This window comes from Aethalodelphis obliquidens, unplaced genomic scaffold (genome assembly GCF_003676395.1).
Source record: "Aethalodelphis obliquidens isolate GAN/ISIS:26980383/991018 unplaced genomic scaffold, ASM367639v1 scaffold9, whole genome shotgun sequence".
Taxonomy (NCBI): Eukaryota; Metazoa; Chordata; class Mammalia; order Artiodactyla; family Delphinidae; genus Aethalodelphis; species Aethalodelphis obliquidens.
In genome coordinates, this window is record NW_020837953.1 from 21,169,844 (window position 1) to 21,186,080 (window position 16,237).

Genomic DNA, 16,237 nt, shown 5'->3' on the forward strand with positions numbered 1-16,237 from the left:
CCCACTGAAACTATAGTGGCAGCTTGAGGACAGCTTGTGGCCCATTAAGACTGTCCAGGTATTTTCACTAGTACCCTTGGATCACCAGTCCAGATTCAGGTTAGAAATATGCCATTTGCTTTTTCCCCAAGGATGATGATGATGATGATGGCGATGATTTGGAATATGAACTTACTACCAACTATTCCTGACTTAAAGTCCTTCAGGATGTTTCTTATAAAAATAAGTATTGGCTCACAGATCTGCTTCGGAATTAACCCTTTTTTGTGATTCTATGCTCTCTGTAAAGCAGTTTCCCTTCATTACCTTTTATTTGTGTAGGTACCAAAATTTTCTTTTTTGAAAAATACCAAGCATCACAGCAGTCTGGTTACCTTTTCAGTCTCCTGCTGTAAGGCTGAGGTCACCACTTCCTCCAGCTCCTTCTGGGCCAGCTTCGTCCTTTCCTGGAGAGCCTCATACTGCTCCTTAGCCTGATGAAGTTTCTCCCGGAGAGCTGTCAACTCATGGGGGCTCAGCTTAGCTTGGTTCTCTTCCAGGAACCCTTCAGTGTCTTTGACAACACTGGCAAATGAGGTGGCATGATTCTGAATGTCACCCTGTAAATCCTTAACATATGAAAACAGGATGGCAGAGGCTTCAACTTTAGAACTTCTAAGACCTCTCAACAGCATGAAGACGAATGACTAGGATGACATTATCTGCAATTGACGTATGTCCCTGAGTATAATTTGCTTAAGGTTTATGCCTAAACCAATGGAGATAATAAAATTTTAAATGCTTCTAAATTAAGAAACTTTTTTAATATTTAATTTTCTAAGAAAAATTTAAATTTAAATTTCTAAGAAGATATTTAGTGAAGACAAAAAAACCAGACCGCCCATAAACATGATTTTTATTCTGCAATGAGTTATCCTCAAAGAGATCATTCTTCCATAAAGAAGAGTTGACAACAGGATTCTACCGGAGTTGAGGCCTGGTTGGTCCTTTATAACTCTCTTGGTTATCACTCCTTAATCCTCATGAGCCTATAAGGCCCAGAGTGATCTGGGTCCTACTCTCCAGACTCATCATTCACTAATCTTCCTTTTCTTCTTTGCAGTCCAATTGAACTAGCTTTCTTTCAGCTCTTGAATACATTGTGCTCGACCCCATTCCCACCTCCAGACTGATGTACAGGCCTCTGCCTGGCAATTTTCTTCTTCCTCCCACACCTTCATGCATCAACCCCTATGTACCCTCTGTTCCTCAGTTTAAGTGACACTTCTTTAAGGTAATCTTGATAACCAAGTCAAGACTGGGTCTCTCTGTTATATGTTCGCATGTAACTTTTCCTTTATAGATACAATACTGAATAAATTGTATGTTCATTTTTGTGATTATTTGTGTAATGTCTGTCTTTTCCACCACACTGTAAGCTTCATGAGAGCAGGGACGTTTACCATTATGTTATTGGCACTAAGCACTGTGCCTGGCACATAGCAAGCCTTTATAAATACTTGAAGGAATGAAAAAAATGAGTTAACTGTTACTGACCTTCAAGTCACTTTGGTTCTTCTGCAAAGCAGAGAGATCCTGCTGGGTGGCTCTACCTTGATGGCCAGCCAATGCTCTTTCTGCCTGTCCTACCCAGTTGCAAAGATCCTCCAGTTTCTGGTGACAGGTATTTTGTTGTTTCTGCAGGGTCTAATTAAAATGCAAAGGGGCCAAGAGACAATTAATGATTCTCATTTTATAAATACAAGATAACTCCCTGAAATGTAAAACAGGAAGGTTATATCTCAAGGATGGAAAAGTTGGTGGGAGACTAGAGGAGAAAAAGGCACAGAAATCATATTCAGAAAGCTCCCCTCAATTGGATCGTCTGTTAATCTGGGGCTATGGTCGGGATTATAATCAGGGGTGATTTGGGGTGAGAACGCTCCCAGGTATTGGTCTGGAAGCTCCTTTGCCAGACTGCTGTTATTATCCTTGGAAATGGAGAACAGAGAGCCCAGATGCTTAAAATCCACAGATGATATTGGTGGTAATAATAAATTAGTGGTTCTGATCAATTCTACTGGAATTGGATGATACACTACATGTTAAGTCATAATATGGAAAATTAGAAGGACTAGGCAAGGAGTAAAAATCAAGAAACTGGATAATTTATCAGCTAATTGAGTTTCTTAGTAATTGAGCTGATTTTATATAGATCAAATATCTCACAAATGCAGACACCCATTAAATGGAATGATTACGTGCCAGGCATGAAGGGCTTGGCTATTTTGAGAAGGGAACTGCCCCAGAATAGCAACGGGCTCAGTCCTTCAGGTGTCTATACCATTACCCAAGAGAAAAGCCAGCCCAAGGGGAGGAGGGAGTACGCTTCTGTGCCTGATCCTTTCTCCAGACCTCTCAGTCGCATGACACTGAAGCACCTGATTGAGCAATTGAGCATGATGTGTTCTCCTGACCATCCTTCTAGAACCGTTTTCCACCAGTTTCTACCTTCTGATGGTGTTTTAGTCACCTGCACTTACAAACAGGTGCCCAAATTGGCCCTCTCTCCCCCTCTTTAGGACAAATAGAAGGGCTCTGGAAGAGAACTCCTAAGAGTTCTTCAGCTGTAAAACAGGATCTTCATGGGTTAGGATGGGTGCAGACTGAATCTGAAAAAGCAAAGCAAACAAGTTAACACACAGACATACACATGCATTCAGGGCAAATATAGAGAGAAGCAGAGCATTTCTGACAATAACAAGGTTAATAAACATTGTGGAATTAATTACACACTTAGAGAGAATGTTCACATGCAACTGTATCACCTTCTGCAGCTCAGGAGCCTATCCTGGATGTGGGCTGTGTCTTAAGGTGGCCCAGACCAATGCTATTTCGTTAATTATCCATAAGCTACACCAGGCTATATAAATTCCCAAGTGAGGACACTGCAAATTTCCAGATATGGAAGGTAACCTATTTCATTAGTATTTTACTTCATATTCAATACAGTTGAAACAACTAAGCAGTAATAAGGGACATATAGACTTGACTTTAAGCCTTTAATATCCTTTAAGCCTGACTCAAAAGCTCAATTCTACTTTGCACAATATTTAATAAAAGAGACCCTGAGACAGTTTTGCTGATGACAAGGACAATTCTAGTATCATCTTGCTGAATTCCAACTTATTATTCAAACAGCAGAAATGGCATAAGCATCATTCTTGGTATTATAAGGTTATGATGTTACCATTAATGCAATTATGTTGAGTCCTGCAAGAAGAGGCTTGTGATAGAAGGTGGTGAGATGATTAGTTGTTTCTCCCCACCCCCCAAAATGTATCAAGAGTGTTTCTACACACAGTTTTCCAATAACTGAATAAGAACTGGGCACAACAGTGTAAAGAACGGTGCTAGAAAATAATAATTTCAAATGTGCTAAAAAATTAATATGATTCTGATAAAAATCTTTTTGTCAGCTGTTTGAAGGTGGTCAAGGAATCTTACTGTTAATCATTTGAAAAGCCCCAGAATAAAACTGATTTCAGGACCATTCTTCTCAAGAGCTCAGAGTACCTAAATGTTCCTAACAGTCCTCAAAAGAATGCTGACGGAGAGAGTAGGAGAAATAAGGGCTAGGGATAAAATTTTCATTTGAAAGTCAGAGACTGTGAGACACAGTGACAGTAGAGTCTCACTAAAAAGAAAACGCTTGCACATGCATACACATGTAAACACACGTATTCTCTCTCATACACACACACATAAAACCAAAAACACGGCAAGAAAAACGGCCAGAAGAGCTGCCTCCTGGACTAGAACCAAACTGGCCTGAACCAATCAAAACTGGTAAACGCAGGCTCCTGGAATCATGACAAACGGACTCTGGCCAGAAAACCCAAAGATAGAGGACATCCCAGAGACCAACTGAGCCCAGCTTCTGGTTCAGCCTGACCTTAAGCCGGGCTGCCTGCTCCATCTGTTGAAGACGGCCTTGCAAGGCATCCACCTGGGCTGTGGTCCGATCCACATGGTCCTGGAAGGACCTCTGCAGTTCATTCAGAAGCCTTAGCATCTGTCGGTTCTGCTGAGGAGGCAAGTCCTGGGCGTGCTCGGAGATAAAGAACTGAATATCAAAGGCAAGTGCATCCAGCTGAGATTTCCTCTCAGCCATGGGCTGTTTCAAATCCTAAGGTAAGTGGGGAAAGGAAGAAAAAGAAAAAAGAAAAGAAACTTCTTATTCTCTGTAGAAGCAGAAGCTGTTGGTTCTAATCAAAGAATCAACATGATCAAACAGAGGTTAATTTCTTGCATTTTTATAACTGACACTGATAATTTCTAGGGCCAAACCGAAGTCTCTCTCACTTCTGGCCTCTCCAAACCCCTCACATACTACAGTTAGGTTTCCTCTGCTAGCCCTTGATTTCTAAATGCACTAAGCTTTCAATTATTTATAGTAACAGAATTACAGTACAGCTAATCCCAGGTGTCTGTGAAAAAATGTATTTTTTTAAGTTTTGGAAAGTATAACATGAATTTTTGGTCTGAGATATATCTGTCTAATTGTATTTTCTTAGATTCAAATACCTATTTGTATTTGTCTAGCCCTGAGTACCTGGTAGGCCAGAAGTGAGAAAATATTCAATTTATTTTTGGTTCACTGAAATTTGACTTTTAGAGTAAATAATGTTGCTTACACATTTTAAAACTGTAAAGGATTACAGTCAGACTTTCTTATATAATAGTTACATTGCTTCTTTAAAGCAGTAGAAAACTGCCTAAACACTAGAATTTATCTGTTTTTAGACATTAAAAAGCATGCAATTTTCCCACAAACATTTAGTGATCATCAACTATGTTATACTGGATGCAATAAAAAACATAAAAACAAGTAAGATATCTACACATCTATCACTTTGAAATTGAGCGTAGTCAGCAATCTTGAAGAGCAGGCTGGGAGGAGGGCTTCTAGATATTTATCACAAGACTATACTTCCTTCATGTGTGAACACATGGATTTGGGAAACTGTCACTAAGGAAAATGAGGCTTAGGCTGTGGCTCTCTTTCTATAACAGAATTTGTATAACTAGGCAAGGATCCCAATGCATGAGATGCTCTGTTTTCATATCTCATACTGTATCTTAGAAATTGTTCTCACCCTTGCTTCTTTTAGTACTCTGCCCGTGAACAGATAAAGTCTGCTACTCATTCCTCCAATGGTATATTTGGATAAAAGGCTATGAAAGAAGAAGGCAGGCCAACTCTTGCAAGATAAAGAGGGACGAGCTTGCATACAAGGAAGCCTGACCACAGACAACATTTAGGTCTGTATCTCCTAAGACTGGGGAAAATGAAGGGGATGGAATAGGAGGGAACATCTCTAGTTCTGCTCTGACTTTAGAAAGAGTTTTAGGAGAGGAAGATCTATAGCAGAGCATGGATAAACCAACGTGAGTATCACCTGATATTACTTTAAGTATAACCAAAAGAAACAACAATGTTGGAAGTGGGGATGGGGGGGGAGAATCCTCAGCTCATATGTATCTCAGAATCTTTAACTTTCTCTCACTGACTTATAAAAAGAATCACATAACTTGGGAGTTTGACAAAAAGAAAACCATCTCTCGAGATCAGAGGTCGGTAATCTGCAGTCCCCGAGCCAAACCTGCCTGCCACCTGTTTTTGTAAATAAAGGTTTTTTTTAAATAAAATAAGTTCATATTTTCCAATTTCACTTTTTTTAATTTATTTTTGGCTGTGTTGGGTCTTCGTTTCTGTGCGAGGGCTTTCTCTAGTTGCGGTGAGCGGGGGCCACTCTTCATCGCGGTGCCGGGCCTCTCACTATCGCGGCCTCTCTTGTTGTGGAGCACAGGCTCCAGACGCGCAGGCTCAGTAGTTGTGGCTCACGGGCCCAGATGCTCCGCGGCATGTGGGATCTTCCCAGACCAGGGCTCCAACCCATGTCCCCTGCATTGGCAGGCAGATTCTCAACCACTGCGCTACCAAGGAAGCCCGTAAATAAAGTTTTATTGTAACATGTCCACAACCATTTGTTTATGTACTGTCTATGGCTGCTTTCATGTTTCAACAGTAGAGCTGAATGGCTGCCACAGAAACAGGTCACCTGCAAGGCCTAAAATATTTACTATCTAACCCTGTATAGAAAAAGTTTGCAAACCCATGCTCTAGATCACTGATCAAAGCTGGCGTGTGAGAGGAAAACATAGGCAGAACACTCTATGACATAAATCACAGCAAGATCCTTTTTGACCCACCTTCCTAGAGAAATGGAAATAAAAACAAAAATAAACACATGGGACCTAATGAAACTTAAAAGCTTTTGCACAGCAAAAGAAACCACAAACAAGATGAAAAGACAACCCTCAGAATGGGAGAAAATATTTGCAAACGAAGCAACTGACAAAGGATTAATCTCCAAAATATACAGCTCCTGCAGCTCAATATCAAAAAACAACCAAACACATGAAAGGATACTCACATCACTAATCATTAGAGAAATGGAAATCAAAACTACAATGAGGTATCACCTCACACCGGTCAGAATGGCCATCATCAAAAATTCTACAAACAATAAACGCTGGAGAAGGTATGGAGAAAAGTGAACCCTCTTGCACTGTTGGTGGGAATGTAAATTGATACAGCCACTATGTAGAACAGTATGGAGGTTCTTAAAAAACTAAAAATAGAACTACCATATGACCCAGCAATCCCACTACGGGGCATATACCCTGAGAAAACCATAATTCAAAAAGAGTCATGGGGGCTTCCCTGGTGGCGCAGTGGTTGAGGGTCCGCCTGCCGATGCAGGGGACACGGGTTCATGCCCCGGTCCGGGAAGATCCCACATGCCGCGGAGCAGTTGGGCCCATGAGCCATGGCCGCTGAGCCTGCGTGTCCAGAGCCTGTGCTCCGCAACGGGAGAGGCCACAACAGTGAGAGGCCCACGTACCGCAAAAAAACTAAAAACTAAACGTAGCTGACTTTATTTCTCAAATGGAAAGTCAGACTTTCTCAGAAAGGCAAGTACAGACACCAGTTTGCCTAGCAGAGAAATAAAATTGATACAACTCAAAAGGACAAATGAAACATGCTCGAGAACTGGTGGAGTGCTTACCTCACACTGTTGGAGATGGTGACTCAGGCTGTTGATGGCATCTGTTTCATCGACATGCTCCTTGTTGTTCAGAATAAGATGGGTATTGCCAACCCAGGCTCTTAGATCTTGAAGTTTGCCTTCTAGCTGTTCATACTGATTTAAAACTCTAGTCTAAGAAATAAATGGCAAATTAGATAATAAAATTCTCCAAGCCTACCGAGAGTTTGTGAGCCTTTGTGAATAAAAACAAGAAGCTACCTTTTTTACTTCTGCAGCATTCTGGAGGTGGAGTAGTCTGGAACCCCAGGTGTCACTCACAGAGCTGAGGGACTTTTGAAGATTCTTGGCATCTTTTTCTAGAGCCTTCAACAGTTGAGCTGGGACTTCCTGAGGCTGGCTGATGATAATCTGATTCACACATTCCAGTTCCTGACTCACCACCGTGGACAGATCCTTTAGCTCCCTGTCTACCACCTGAAGGCATACAGTGGAGTTACCTCCAAAATCAAGACTAGAAATCTTGCTGTCTAGGAATCAGCTGTGAACACATTTTTCTGTCTCCTCAAGCCTACCCAGGCTTTAGGGTTTATAAAATGTTTTTATAGACATTCACTAGTTTATTTGGTGCTCACAGTAATTCTTGAAGTAGGCAGAGTAGATATTATTATCCTGGGTTTACAGTAGAGATGCCTCAGTGCTTAAAAATGTGAATTTGTTTTCCCCTGAGGTCGCCCACCTGGTAAGCAAGAGAGCCAAGACTTGGATTCAGGTTTTCTGACTCAGTGCAATGCTCCTCGCACTACAACTTGCTGCCTCTCCAAGAACAGAGCAGAAGTATATGTTATTTTGTATATGTGTCATTATGCTTTAAATAATGTTATGCAATATAAGTCAATCAAAGGACAAGTCTTCCACTCCAAAGCCCAAGGGAACAGAACCAATGCATATAAAAATATCCCAAGCCAGCTTTCCCACTCAGCTACTCCTCAGTAGAGAAGCCAGAAACCAGCTGTGGAAGAGCTTGGTAGTTGTTCTGGGCATCATCCTCATTTCCCCTTCAGCCCCCCTGCCCAAGGCCATACTCTAGATACTGAGAGAACTGGTAAACCTCTACAATCTCTGTCCTCATCGTGACTCCAATCCTGTGACAACTCTCAGCCTCCAATTTCAAAGAGCTATTCCTCCTCCCACTCAAGGCTGTCTAAGTCTATGTCTTTCCATGTCCTCAGGGACCTCATTCCACCAGTCAGCACTTCCTCTCTCCTCTAACTTCAAATTCTCCTTTTCTATTGGTTCTTTCTACTCAGCCTAAAAATTCACTCAAAACGTTCCTCTTTTAGTCCATCTCCTCTAGCTAGTGTTCTACCTCTCTTCCCTTGCCTGCACTATCAAGCTTCTGCAAAGAATGACATACATTAATTGTCCACACCTTCCAACCTCCCGTTTATTCTCAATGCAACCTAGTTTATATCCCATGACTCCACTGTAACTGTTCTTATCAAGGTCCCCAGCAACTCTCAGGCACTAAACCCCCTTTTAGTCCTCACTGTACTCAGTCTCCCTACTGCATTTAACACTGCCGACTACTCCTCCCTTGAGTCTCTTCTGCTTTGGCTTTTGTGAGACTAGTACTCCCTGGTGTTCTTCATAGATCTCTAGTTACACTTTTCCAATCTATTTTTTGTCCATTAAATGGTAGTGTTTTTGAACACGTTTTTCTTCCTGAATAGTCTTTATTTTCTCCACGCCGATGGGCCTGGAGGAAGTCTCTGGGAACCTACCTTGGCCTGACACAGCAGATCCTGTAGCTCTGCCAGATTTAGCTCTAGAGGTTGAATTTGTTTGGTCCTCATTTCAATGTCTCGTAATAGAGACAGATAGGATACCAACTTCTCATCATGTTCTAGGCAGAGCTGCCGGTTAAATACATTCTGTGGAGCCAAAAAGAAAACTCACTCAAATCTGATATACTCCTTTAAGTCTGCTTTTTAAGCAGGCAGGGTCTTAGAATAGAATAGAAATTTTTACTACACATTGGGTGGAATGAAATAAAATATGTTATTTTGTCTAAATTGTCTCAAATCAATAGACAAAAAAGTGATTTTATTATATTTCCTCAGGGAGCAGAAGCTCTAAATTATCAATCTATAAGCATCATTTTAGCAAAACTTTCAAAACCTATTCTGACTTCAGGTACCATAGCCTCAGTATTTTAAATTAGCTTCAATGTTAGTGTCTAACTTAGAACCCTTGCAAATTTCAGAAAGACATTCAGAGCCACTGCCTAATTTTCCAACAACTATGTTACAGATGATGATGAACTAAGTTATATCTTAGAGAATCATCTAGTGCCCTGAAGTGTATGTATGTATACAATTATACACATGAAAACTCAGTATCTTGTCAAGAGTCTTAGCATGAAATTAGCTATAACAGATACACACACACACACACACACACACACACACACACACACACACACACAAACACACCATTGGGTAACTTACTTTGGTAGCCCTGAAGGGCTCCGGGTTCACACTCGTTCCCCCCGGTGCAGTCATGAAGGGGGTTTGTTCACTGCCAGGCTCTGAGCTCTTTCTGAGTTTCTCCTGTGGTGTTTTCTCATCCATCTTCATTGTGGGGTATGATATTAGGGGTACCATCTCTTCTTCACGGGTTTCTGGAATAGGACTAATGGTGGCATCCTCTTGTCCTGTACTCTCTTTTCGAGATACATCTTTGGACAGTTTCTCTGGGAGAAGAGACACTGAAACTCTGGGAACTCCCTGAGTCACTATGCCTTCAAAGGACCCTGCTTCTGCACCTGTAACTATAGGGACTGACAGTTTTAGAAATTTCTCCCCTGTTATTTCCTGAGTTGTTACTATTTTAGATTCAAGAATTCCGCAACGTTCACCATCACTTTTGTTGTCCTGAGGACGAAGGTCCTTTCTGTCTGCGAATTCCAAATAACTGACATCTTTGGAGCCTACTCTAATTTCTTCCAATTTAACAGTGCTTGTTGAGTCAAAAGGTACTTCTTGGTATGATTTTTCTTTACTTTCGTTAGATGAGAAAGTCAGATCTTTGGTTTCCCTAATCTTAAAAGTAACACAAGAATCTTGACGATAACTGGTCTCCTGTCTGGTGGTTCCTCGGAAAGACTTCTCTGTTGTGAAAATTGGGGATGTGTTTGCAACTTGGGCTTCTCCAACTGGTTCCTGGTAGCACAATCCTTCAGGTTGTGGGGTCAAAGAAGAGAGTATTTCACTCTGGGTCCCAACAGTAACTTCTTGAGATAAATTTTCTTCTGGTTTTAAAGTCAAGCAGAGGCTTAAATTTTTCACATCGCCTTCACTGACCTGATTAGAGTTGAAGAATGTTAAAGCATCTTGATTTCTTACAGAAATTCCTTTGGGTATCATTTGGGAAGAAGAATCTTCAGCTTCACCAACAACAGAAAATCCCAGCTCCCCATCAGTTTCTTTCCCTTTTTCACTTATAGTTATTTCCACAGGTTGACTCTCTGTATTAGAGTCATGGTCATCTCTAATGGCAGTTTCCTGATTCAGCTTTTCTTCTGGAAGAACTGCTGGTTTGCGTGTTTTGACACTTTCTTCTACAGTCATCTCCCTCTTTCCTCTCTTACCTTTCTCCCTGGTTTTCACTGGTTTCTGCATAACCTGCTGACTAGGCAATTTGCCCGGAGTTTCACAATTTGATTCTTGTACTTCTGAAATAATTTCTCCTTGGTTTTCCCTTATTTCTTTAGAATCTAGACCTGATATAAACTGTTTCATTTGAGAAATAATTTCTGTCTGTGCCATTGTTTTTTCTTGCTCTTCATTTGTATTTTTTTCCATGGTATTATAAGCCACCTCTTTGGGGTTCAAATCACAAATTTCTGAGTGAGGGTGTGTCACTGAACTTTGGCCCAATGATTTACCTTTACCATCACTAGAAATTATGACACTGAAAGATTCTTTAGCACCTCGAGAAGATCTCCTAACCTGACCCTTGCATTCCAATTCCTTTAATGAAATTTCCCTGCTCTTTTTTGCCTGCTCCCCATTAGAAACTCTCACTTTAACCTTTTTCTGTGCAGACTGGTTTTCAATTTGAAATAATTTCTCACTTTCTCCTTTACCACAACTCATTTCAGCAGTCTGACTGCAAGCAATTAACATTTCCTTTCTTAGAAATTCTTTCTTTAGTTCACATACTTCACTTCCATCTTGCTTTTCACTCTGAGCCTGGTGATCACAGGACTCGAAGGTATCTACTTGGATTATAGTTGCCAGTTCAGGGCTAATAAGTCTTTTCTCAATAGCTTCCTTTAAAGTTACTCTCTGATCATTAAATATGTCAATAATTCCTCCATCTAAAACCTGACGGGATGCAATAATTCGGACCATGCTTTCATCCACTAATTTCTGTTCCAAAGCTGATGCCAATGTCAATCTTTTCCCCGTGGCAGTGTCTATAATTCCTCCAGCATTTGCCTGAGCTTCCAGAACCTTCAGTGTAGCTGCAAAATCTACTTTTCCAAGCTGAACTGCTTGAGACAATGTAAGTACTTTGTCACTTGCTCCATCTTTAATGTCTGAGAAGGGGATTACTTCTAGATACCTCTGTCCAGATTCAATATCAATCTTACACTTTTTTACTAATTCTGCATAGGGAACAATTCTGTAATTCTCAGGATCTATAATCCCATTCATCATTCCTGAAGACAACATTTCTTTATTAGTTAAGAGTCCTTCTTTTTCAGCTTCTGCCAAGGTCAATCTCTGGCCAGAAATGAGATCTATAAAGCTTCCAGTCAAGGCCTGAATTTCTTGGATTTCTCTCTTCAAGTCCGGGGTAACAAGATCTAATTTTATGGCTTCAGAGAGGGAAATAGTTTCCTTTGTTTCAGGATGAGAGAACTGATGGAGGCTTAAGCTCTCAACTTTTTTGAGTTGCTCGGCTAAATCTTCATCAATAATGCCATGTTTAAAGGCACTATCAACAGAAAGTCTCATCCCAGATATATGGTGAATGATACCTCCATCTACCACCTGCTTTGTCAACAACTGCATGGCCTCATCCCTCTCCAAAAGCCCTCTGTCAATGGACTGCACAACTGTTAAAGGGGCTTTGCTGTCAGGGTCCATAATTCCAGTTGTTTCCAATTGTAAGCTAATTAATCTCTCTCTAACTGCTTTTTCAGCATCTCTGCCTTTAGAAGCTTTCTCCAGATTTATAAGCTCTGTCTGGTCAGCACTGTCCACCAAGCCAAGATTTGAGGCCAAAGTTACTGAAACCTTTTTGCCTCGTTTCAGGTCAACAATTCCACCAGTCACCACCTGCCCCTCTAAAATTCTGGTGGCTGTTTGTGTGTCAAGAAGTCCAATGGCAACTGCTTCCTTCACAGAGCAGAGTGTGTGGGTACGAGGGTCTAAGACACCACTTATAGCTTTGTCTGCCATGAGGACATTGTGTAACAATTTCTCATCCATTAGACCTTCATCAATGACTTCTTCAGTTTTCAAAGACTCGCAGGTCTGAGAGTCAAAGAAGCCCCGAAACATGTTCAGCTTTCCCAAAAGTTTCACAGCAGTGTGACTAGGCACAAGGCCTCGGGCTATTGCTTCATTTAGTAAGAGTTTTTGACCTGTCTGTTCATGAAAGATACCGCCCTCTAGTAATTGTGTAGATAATATATTTAAGGTAGCTTCTTCAAGCAACTCTGAAGGATGACTGCATGACAGGGAAGTTTCACTGCCATTAGCTTCCTTGTCTGTCTTTTCTAACAACATCATACCACCACCTGCCATGCTGTGTCCTTCTGGACTTTGTTTATGGTCATCCCTACCCAAACAAGTCTTATTTAATGCTTTCTTTCTGCCCAGATGAATATTCTTATCCTTTTCAGACTTTAGTTCCGATTCTAAAACTAGAGCTTTCTCTACTTGAAATTGTGACTTTCTGCTTTGGGGTTTTATGAGAGGTCTTCCAGTTTCACCTAGAGTATATTCAGTTTCCAGTGTGTCTGCTTGTTCTTTCTGACACATAAAGGAAGTCTTTCTGAGAGTCTGCCATTCTTCCTTTGGTGATTCAACAGGAAAAGGATCTTTGTCCTCCACCAAAGTCACATCTTCTGCTTCCTCAGGAGGTACCATAAGGAGAAATCCTTTGTTGACATTTTCTCTGGTAGACACTTCTATTTGGTCTTCCTTTTTGGTATCTAACAACTGCCTTTTAAACTCTGACTTGACTTTATCTATGACCTTCAAAGTATCAATATTTGGATTTCCCACTTTTTGTTGCCCTACAAACAGGTCCCTTTTGGTGTTCTCTTCTGTTTCTACAATGGTCTTTTTGCCTTTTGCTTCAGTGCAATTTGCCTGATCGGGATCTTCTTTGTTCTGAGAAGAAAACTGGAACTCATGTGGCCTCACAGTCAGCCCATCACAGAAAGTTTCTGTGATTTTCACATTCACCGATTCTTGTAATTTCTCAGGAGCATCTAGTCTCTGGTGCCCACTTCCAAACACTTCTGGAGGACCTGCTTGATCACCTCTTGCTGTTAGTGCCTCTATCAGCTCATTGTCCAACAGGAGCAGCCTCTGTCCATCCCGCACATTAATATAGCTGTGAGTCATCAGATGAAACAGCAGCTTCTCGTTATGGCTTGCGATGCCCTCAGTTTGGCCCTTGCTACACAGCACACCTGCCGCTCCAGGATTCGTGTTCAATTTGCTTCGTTCTAAAGAGTCTGCCAATTGCATGTGGGGCATCACATCAGGGATACAAATTGACTTCAAGTTATTGGCAAGATCTTTGTCTAACATACCATTTTCTACTGCTTTTTTCCAGGACCAAATCTCTGTGGTTGCTGGTAGAAATAGGGCTTTAATATGCTGTCGGCCACTAAGGATTTTATGGGCTAGTTCAGTAGACACAATACCTTGTTCCAGGGCATCTGTAATTGGCAGAATCTCTCCGGACTCGGGCCATAGCAACCCCATGAATGACCAAAGGGACTCCAGAATCACAAGTGCAATCTTAGCAGCTATTAGATCATTGCTCACTGCTTCATCTACTGTCAGCCTACGCCCAGTGACAGTGTCTATGATGCCTCCTGTCTGAAGCTGCCTTATGAGAAGAGCACAGGCCATATCTTGGTCAATCAAATTATGTCTCACAGCCTCTCCCACTGTAAGTCTGTGTCCTGTTCTTGGATCTACTATGCCTCCAGCAAAAAGCTGAGCTTCCAGCACCCGGACAGTGACCTGCCTATCTATTAGCCCTTCCTGAACTGCACGGAAAATGCTAACCTTCCGGCCTGATTTCAAGGTCACCATTCCCCCTGCCAATTGCTTGACAGGCAGCAATTTCAACCCTGATTCCTGGTAGACAATACATCTCCTCATCAGATCCAGTAAACCGATTTTCTCAGCTGTGTTTGGGTCTATCAAGTTCTTGGATGATCTCAGGTGAGACTCTAACACTGAGTAAAGCCAGGCAGAAATGAGGCCTTGGTGAAAAGCCTCCTCTAGGTTAATACAGTTCTCATCAGGGGGGAGACTGAAACCTCCAGTTGCCAGGTGAGCTTCTAAGATTTTCAGTCCAACTTTCTCATTGATTATTTTCTTTTCAATTGCTTCCACCACAGAAAGAGGGCCTTTGTTCTCAGTAAGCCTGCTGATTAAGGACAGGGCATCCTCTAGTTCCTGGAGCTGCTGGTACATCTGGGGATTAATGAGGTTTCTGGCTAGGCCCTCCTCCAAAGACAGCTTTTCACTGGTCTCAGGGGCAATGAGGCCAGACATGATAACCTGGGATTCCAGGAGCACAAGGCCTGTGTCTTGGTCAATGAGGCCCTTTTGCATGGCTCTGAAGATGGGAAATATCTCCACTGTGCCTAGGTCAATCACCCCAGCAACTGCTCTGCAGCCCTACAAGAGAAAATGAAAAAGAACACTGAATCAGAGAAGCACAATTGTTGAAAAGAATCATTCAAAGAACTACAGTATATCAAATTCTGACCACAAGAAAAACCCAGCCTGGATGAGCCCCAACCTGTAGGAAATATTCTGAAGCCTGGCAGTGTTAATGCTAAAAAAGAATTTTTCTAAACTACAGAATGTTTAACATGGCCAGAAGTTCACAGATTACTCAAGGGATGGTAGCATTAAGCATATCTGAGTGACAAGCTCTACAAAGTAGCAAGCAGTGAAAGTGAGGGGACAGCTATTTATAAGACTAAATCACCACAAAGGCTCCTACAGACACATACCAGCTCCCCCAAAGTGAGAATTCAACCCCATACAACAACTTCTCAGTGTTGCAATCCACGCAGAAGACTCTTGAAGTAGGACCTCCCTGCCGATGAGTTCAGCGCGATGGGTCCACAGGATTCGAAGAGAGACTTAAGCAGCCCAGCAACAGCTGTGCAGCTCAGTAAATGGCCCTGTGTATATTACTCAGGCAGCTGTTTAGCAACTGGAGCGGTCATACTCTTGGTGGCCAGTGCTAGCGTGTCCCATGGCAATGGCTCTGAGTTAAATTAGCTCTAGGAATTGGAAGTAGCAAGTCAAGGAAGGAGCAGACTAGGGACTCTTGACTCTGGAACCACTAATAACTTTTCTTCTAGTCCAGGCTAGAATGGGTAGTACAATCATCATGATGACAGCTACTACTTGTTGGACACTTAATATATTTATTAAGCACTGACACCCCCACAACAATCCTATGAAAGCAATTAATTTTTAGTTTGCAGATAAGAAACTGAGGTACAGAGAGATTAGGTAACTTGTCCAAGGTCACAAAATGAATGAGTTCCAGAATCAAACCAAGATCTTACTCTAAATCTCAAGCTATTATACTGCCTCCCCAGTCAGATCCGGAAGAGCAGGAAGGATAAGCACAGTAGAGCTGCATCTTACACAGGAGTTAGGTACTAACGACAGAGAATAAGGCAAGCCTTAACACACTGTCAAAATTACCCTCACAAAAAAGCCTGAAAACAGCTTCTGAAGAATTCCTATTTTGAAGCCTTTCATCGCAATATGATGTTATTCAGAAATTAAATCTTTCCAGCGTTCTACCACTTAGAACACTTCATCACTTTTATTAATCTCCAACTTTCCACT

The 16,237-nt window shown here is 41.6% G+C and overlaps 1 protein-coding gene across 6 annotated transcripts in view; it reads right to left on the reverse strand.

Annotated features, from left to right (window-relative positions):
• Positions 1-16,237, reverse strand: part of MACF1 (microtubule actin crosslinking factor 1) — a 248,778-nt gene that overhangs the window by 36,348 nt on the left and 196,193 nt on the right. For 3 of the 6 annotated variants that reach the window (XM_027109006.1, XM_027109005.1, XM_027109008.1), the window contains exons 36-42: positions 9,605-15,040; positions 8,879-9,028; positions 7,356-7,571; positions 7,116-7,268; positions 3,935-4,168; positions 1,537-1,686; positions 375-608 (exon numbers count right to left, since the gene is read on the reverse strand). In XM_027109006.1, the coding sequence (XP_026964807.1) occupies positions 375-608; positions 1,537-1,686; positions 3,935-4,168; positions 7,116-7,268; positions 7,356-7,571; positions 8,879-9,028; positions 9,605-15,040 (6,573 nt within the window). The remainder of the gene's footprint in view (positions 1-374; positions 609-1,536; positions 1,687-3,934; positions 4,169-7,115; positions 7,269-7,355; positions 7,572-8,878; positions 9,029-9,604; positions 15,041-16,237) is intronic. The other 3 variants (XM_027109007.1, XM_027109010.1, XM_027109011.1) reach the window with 2 other exon arrangements.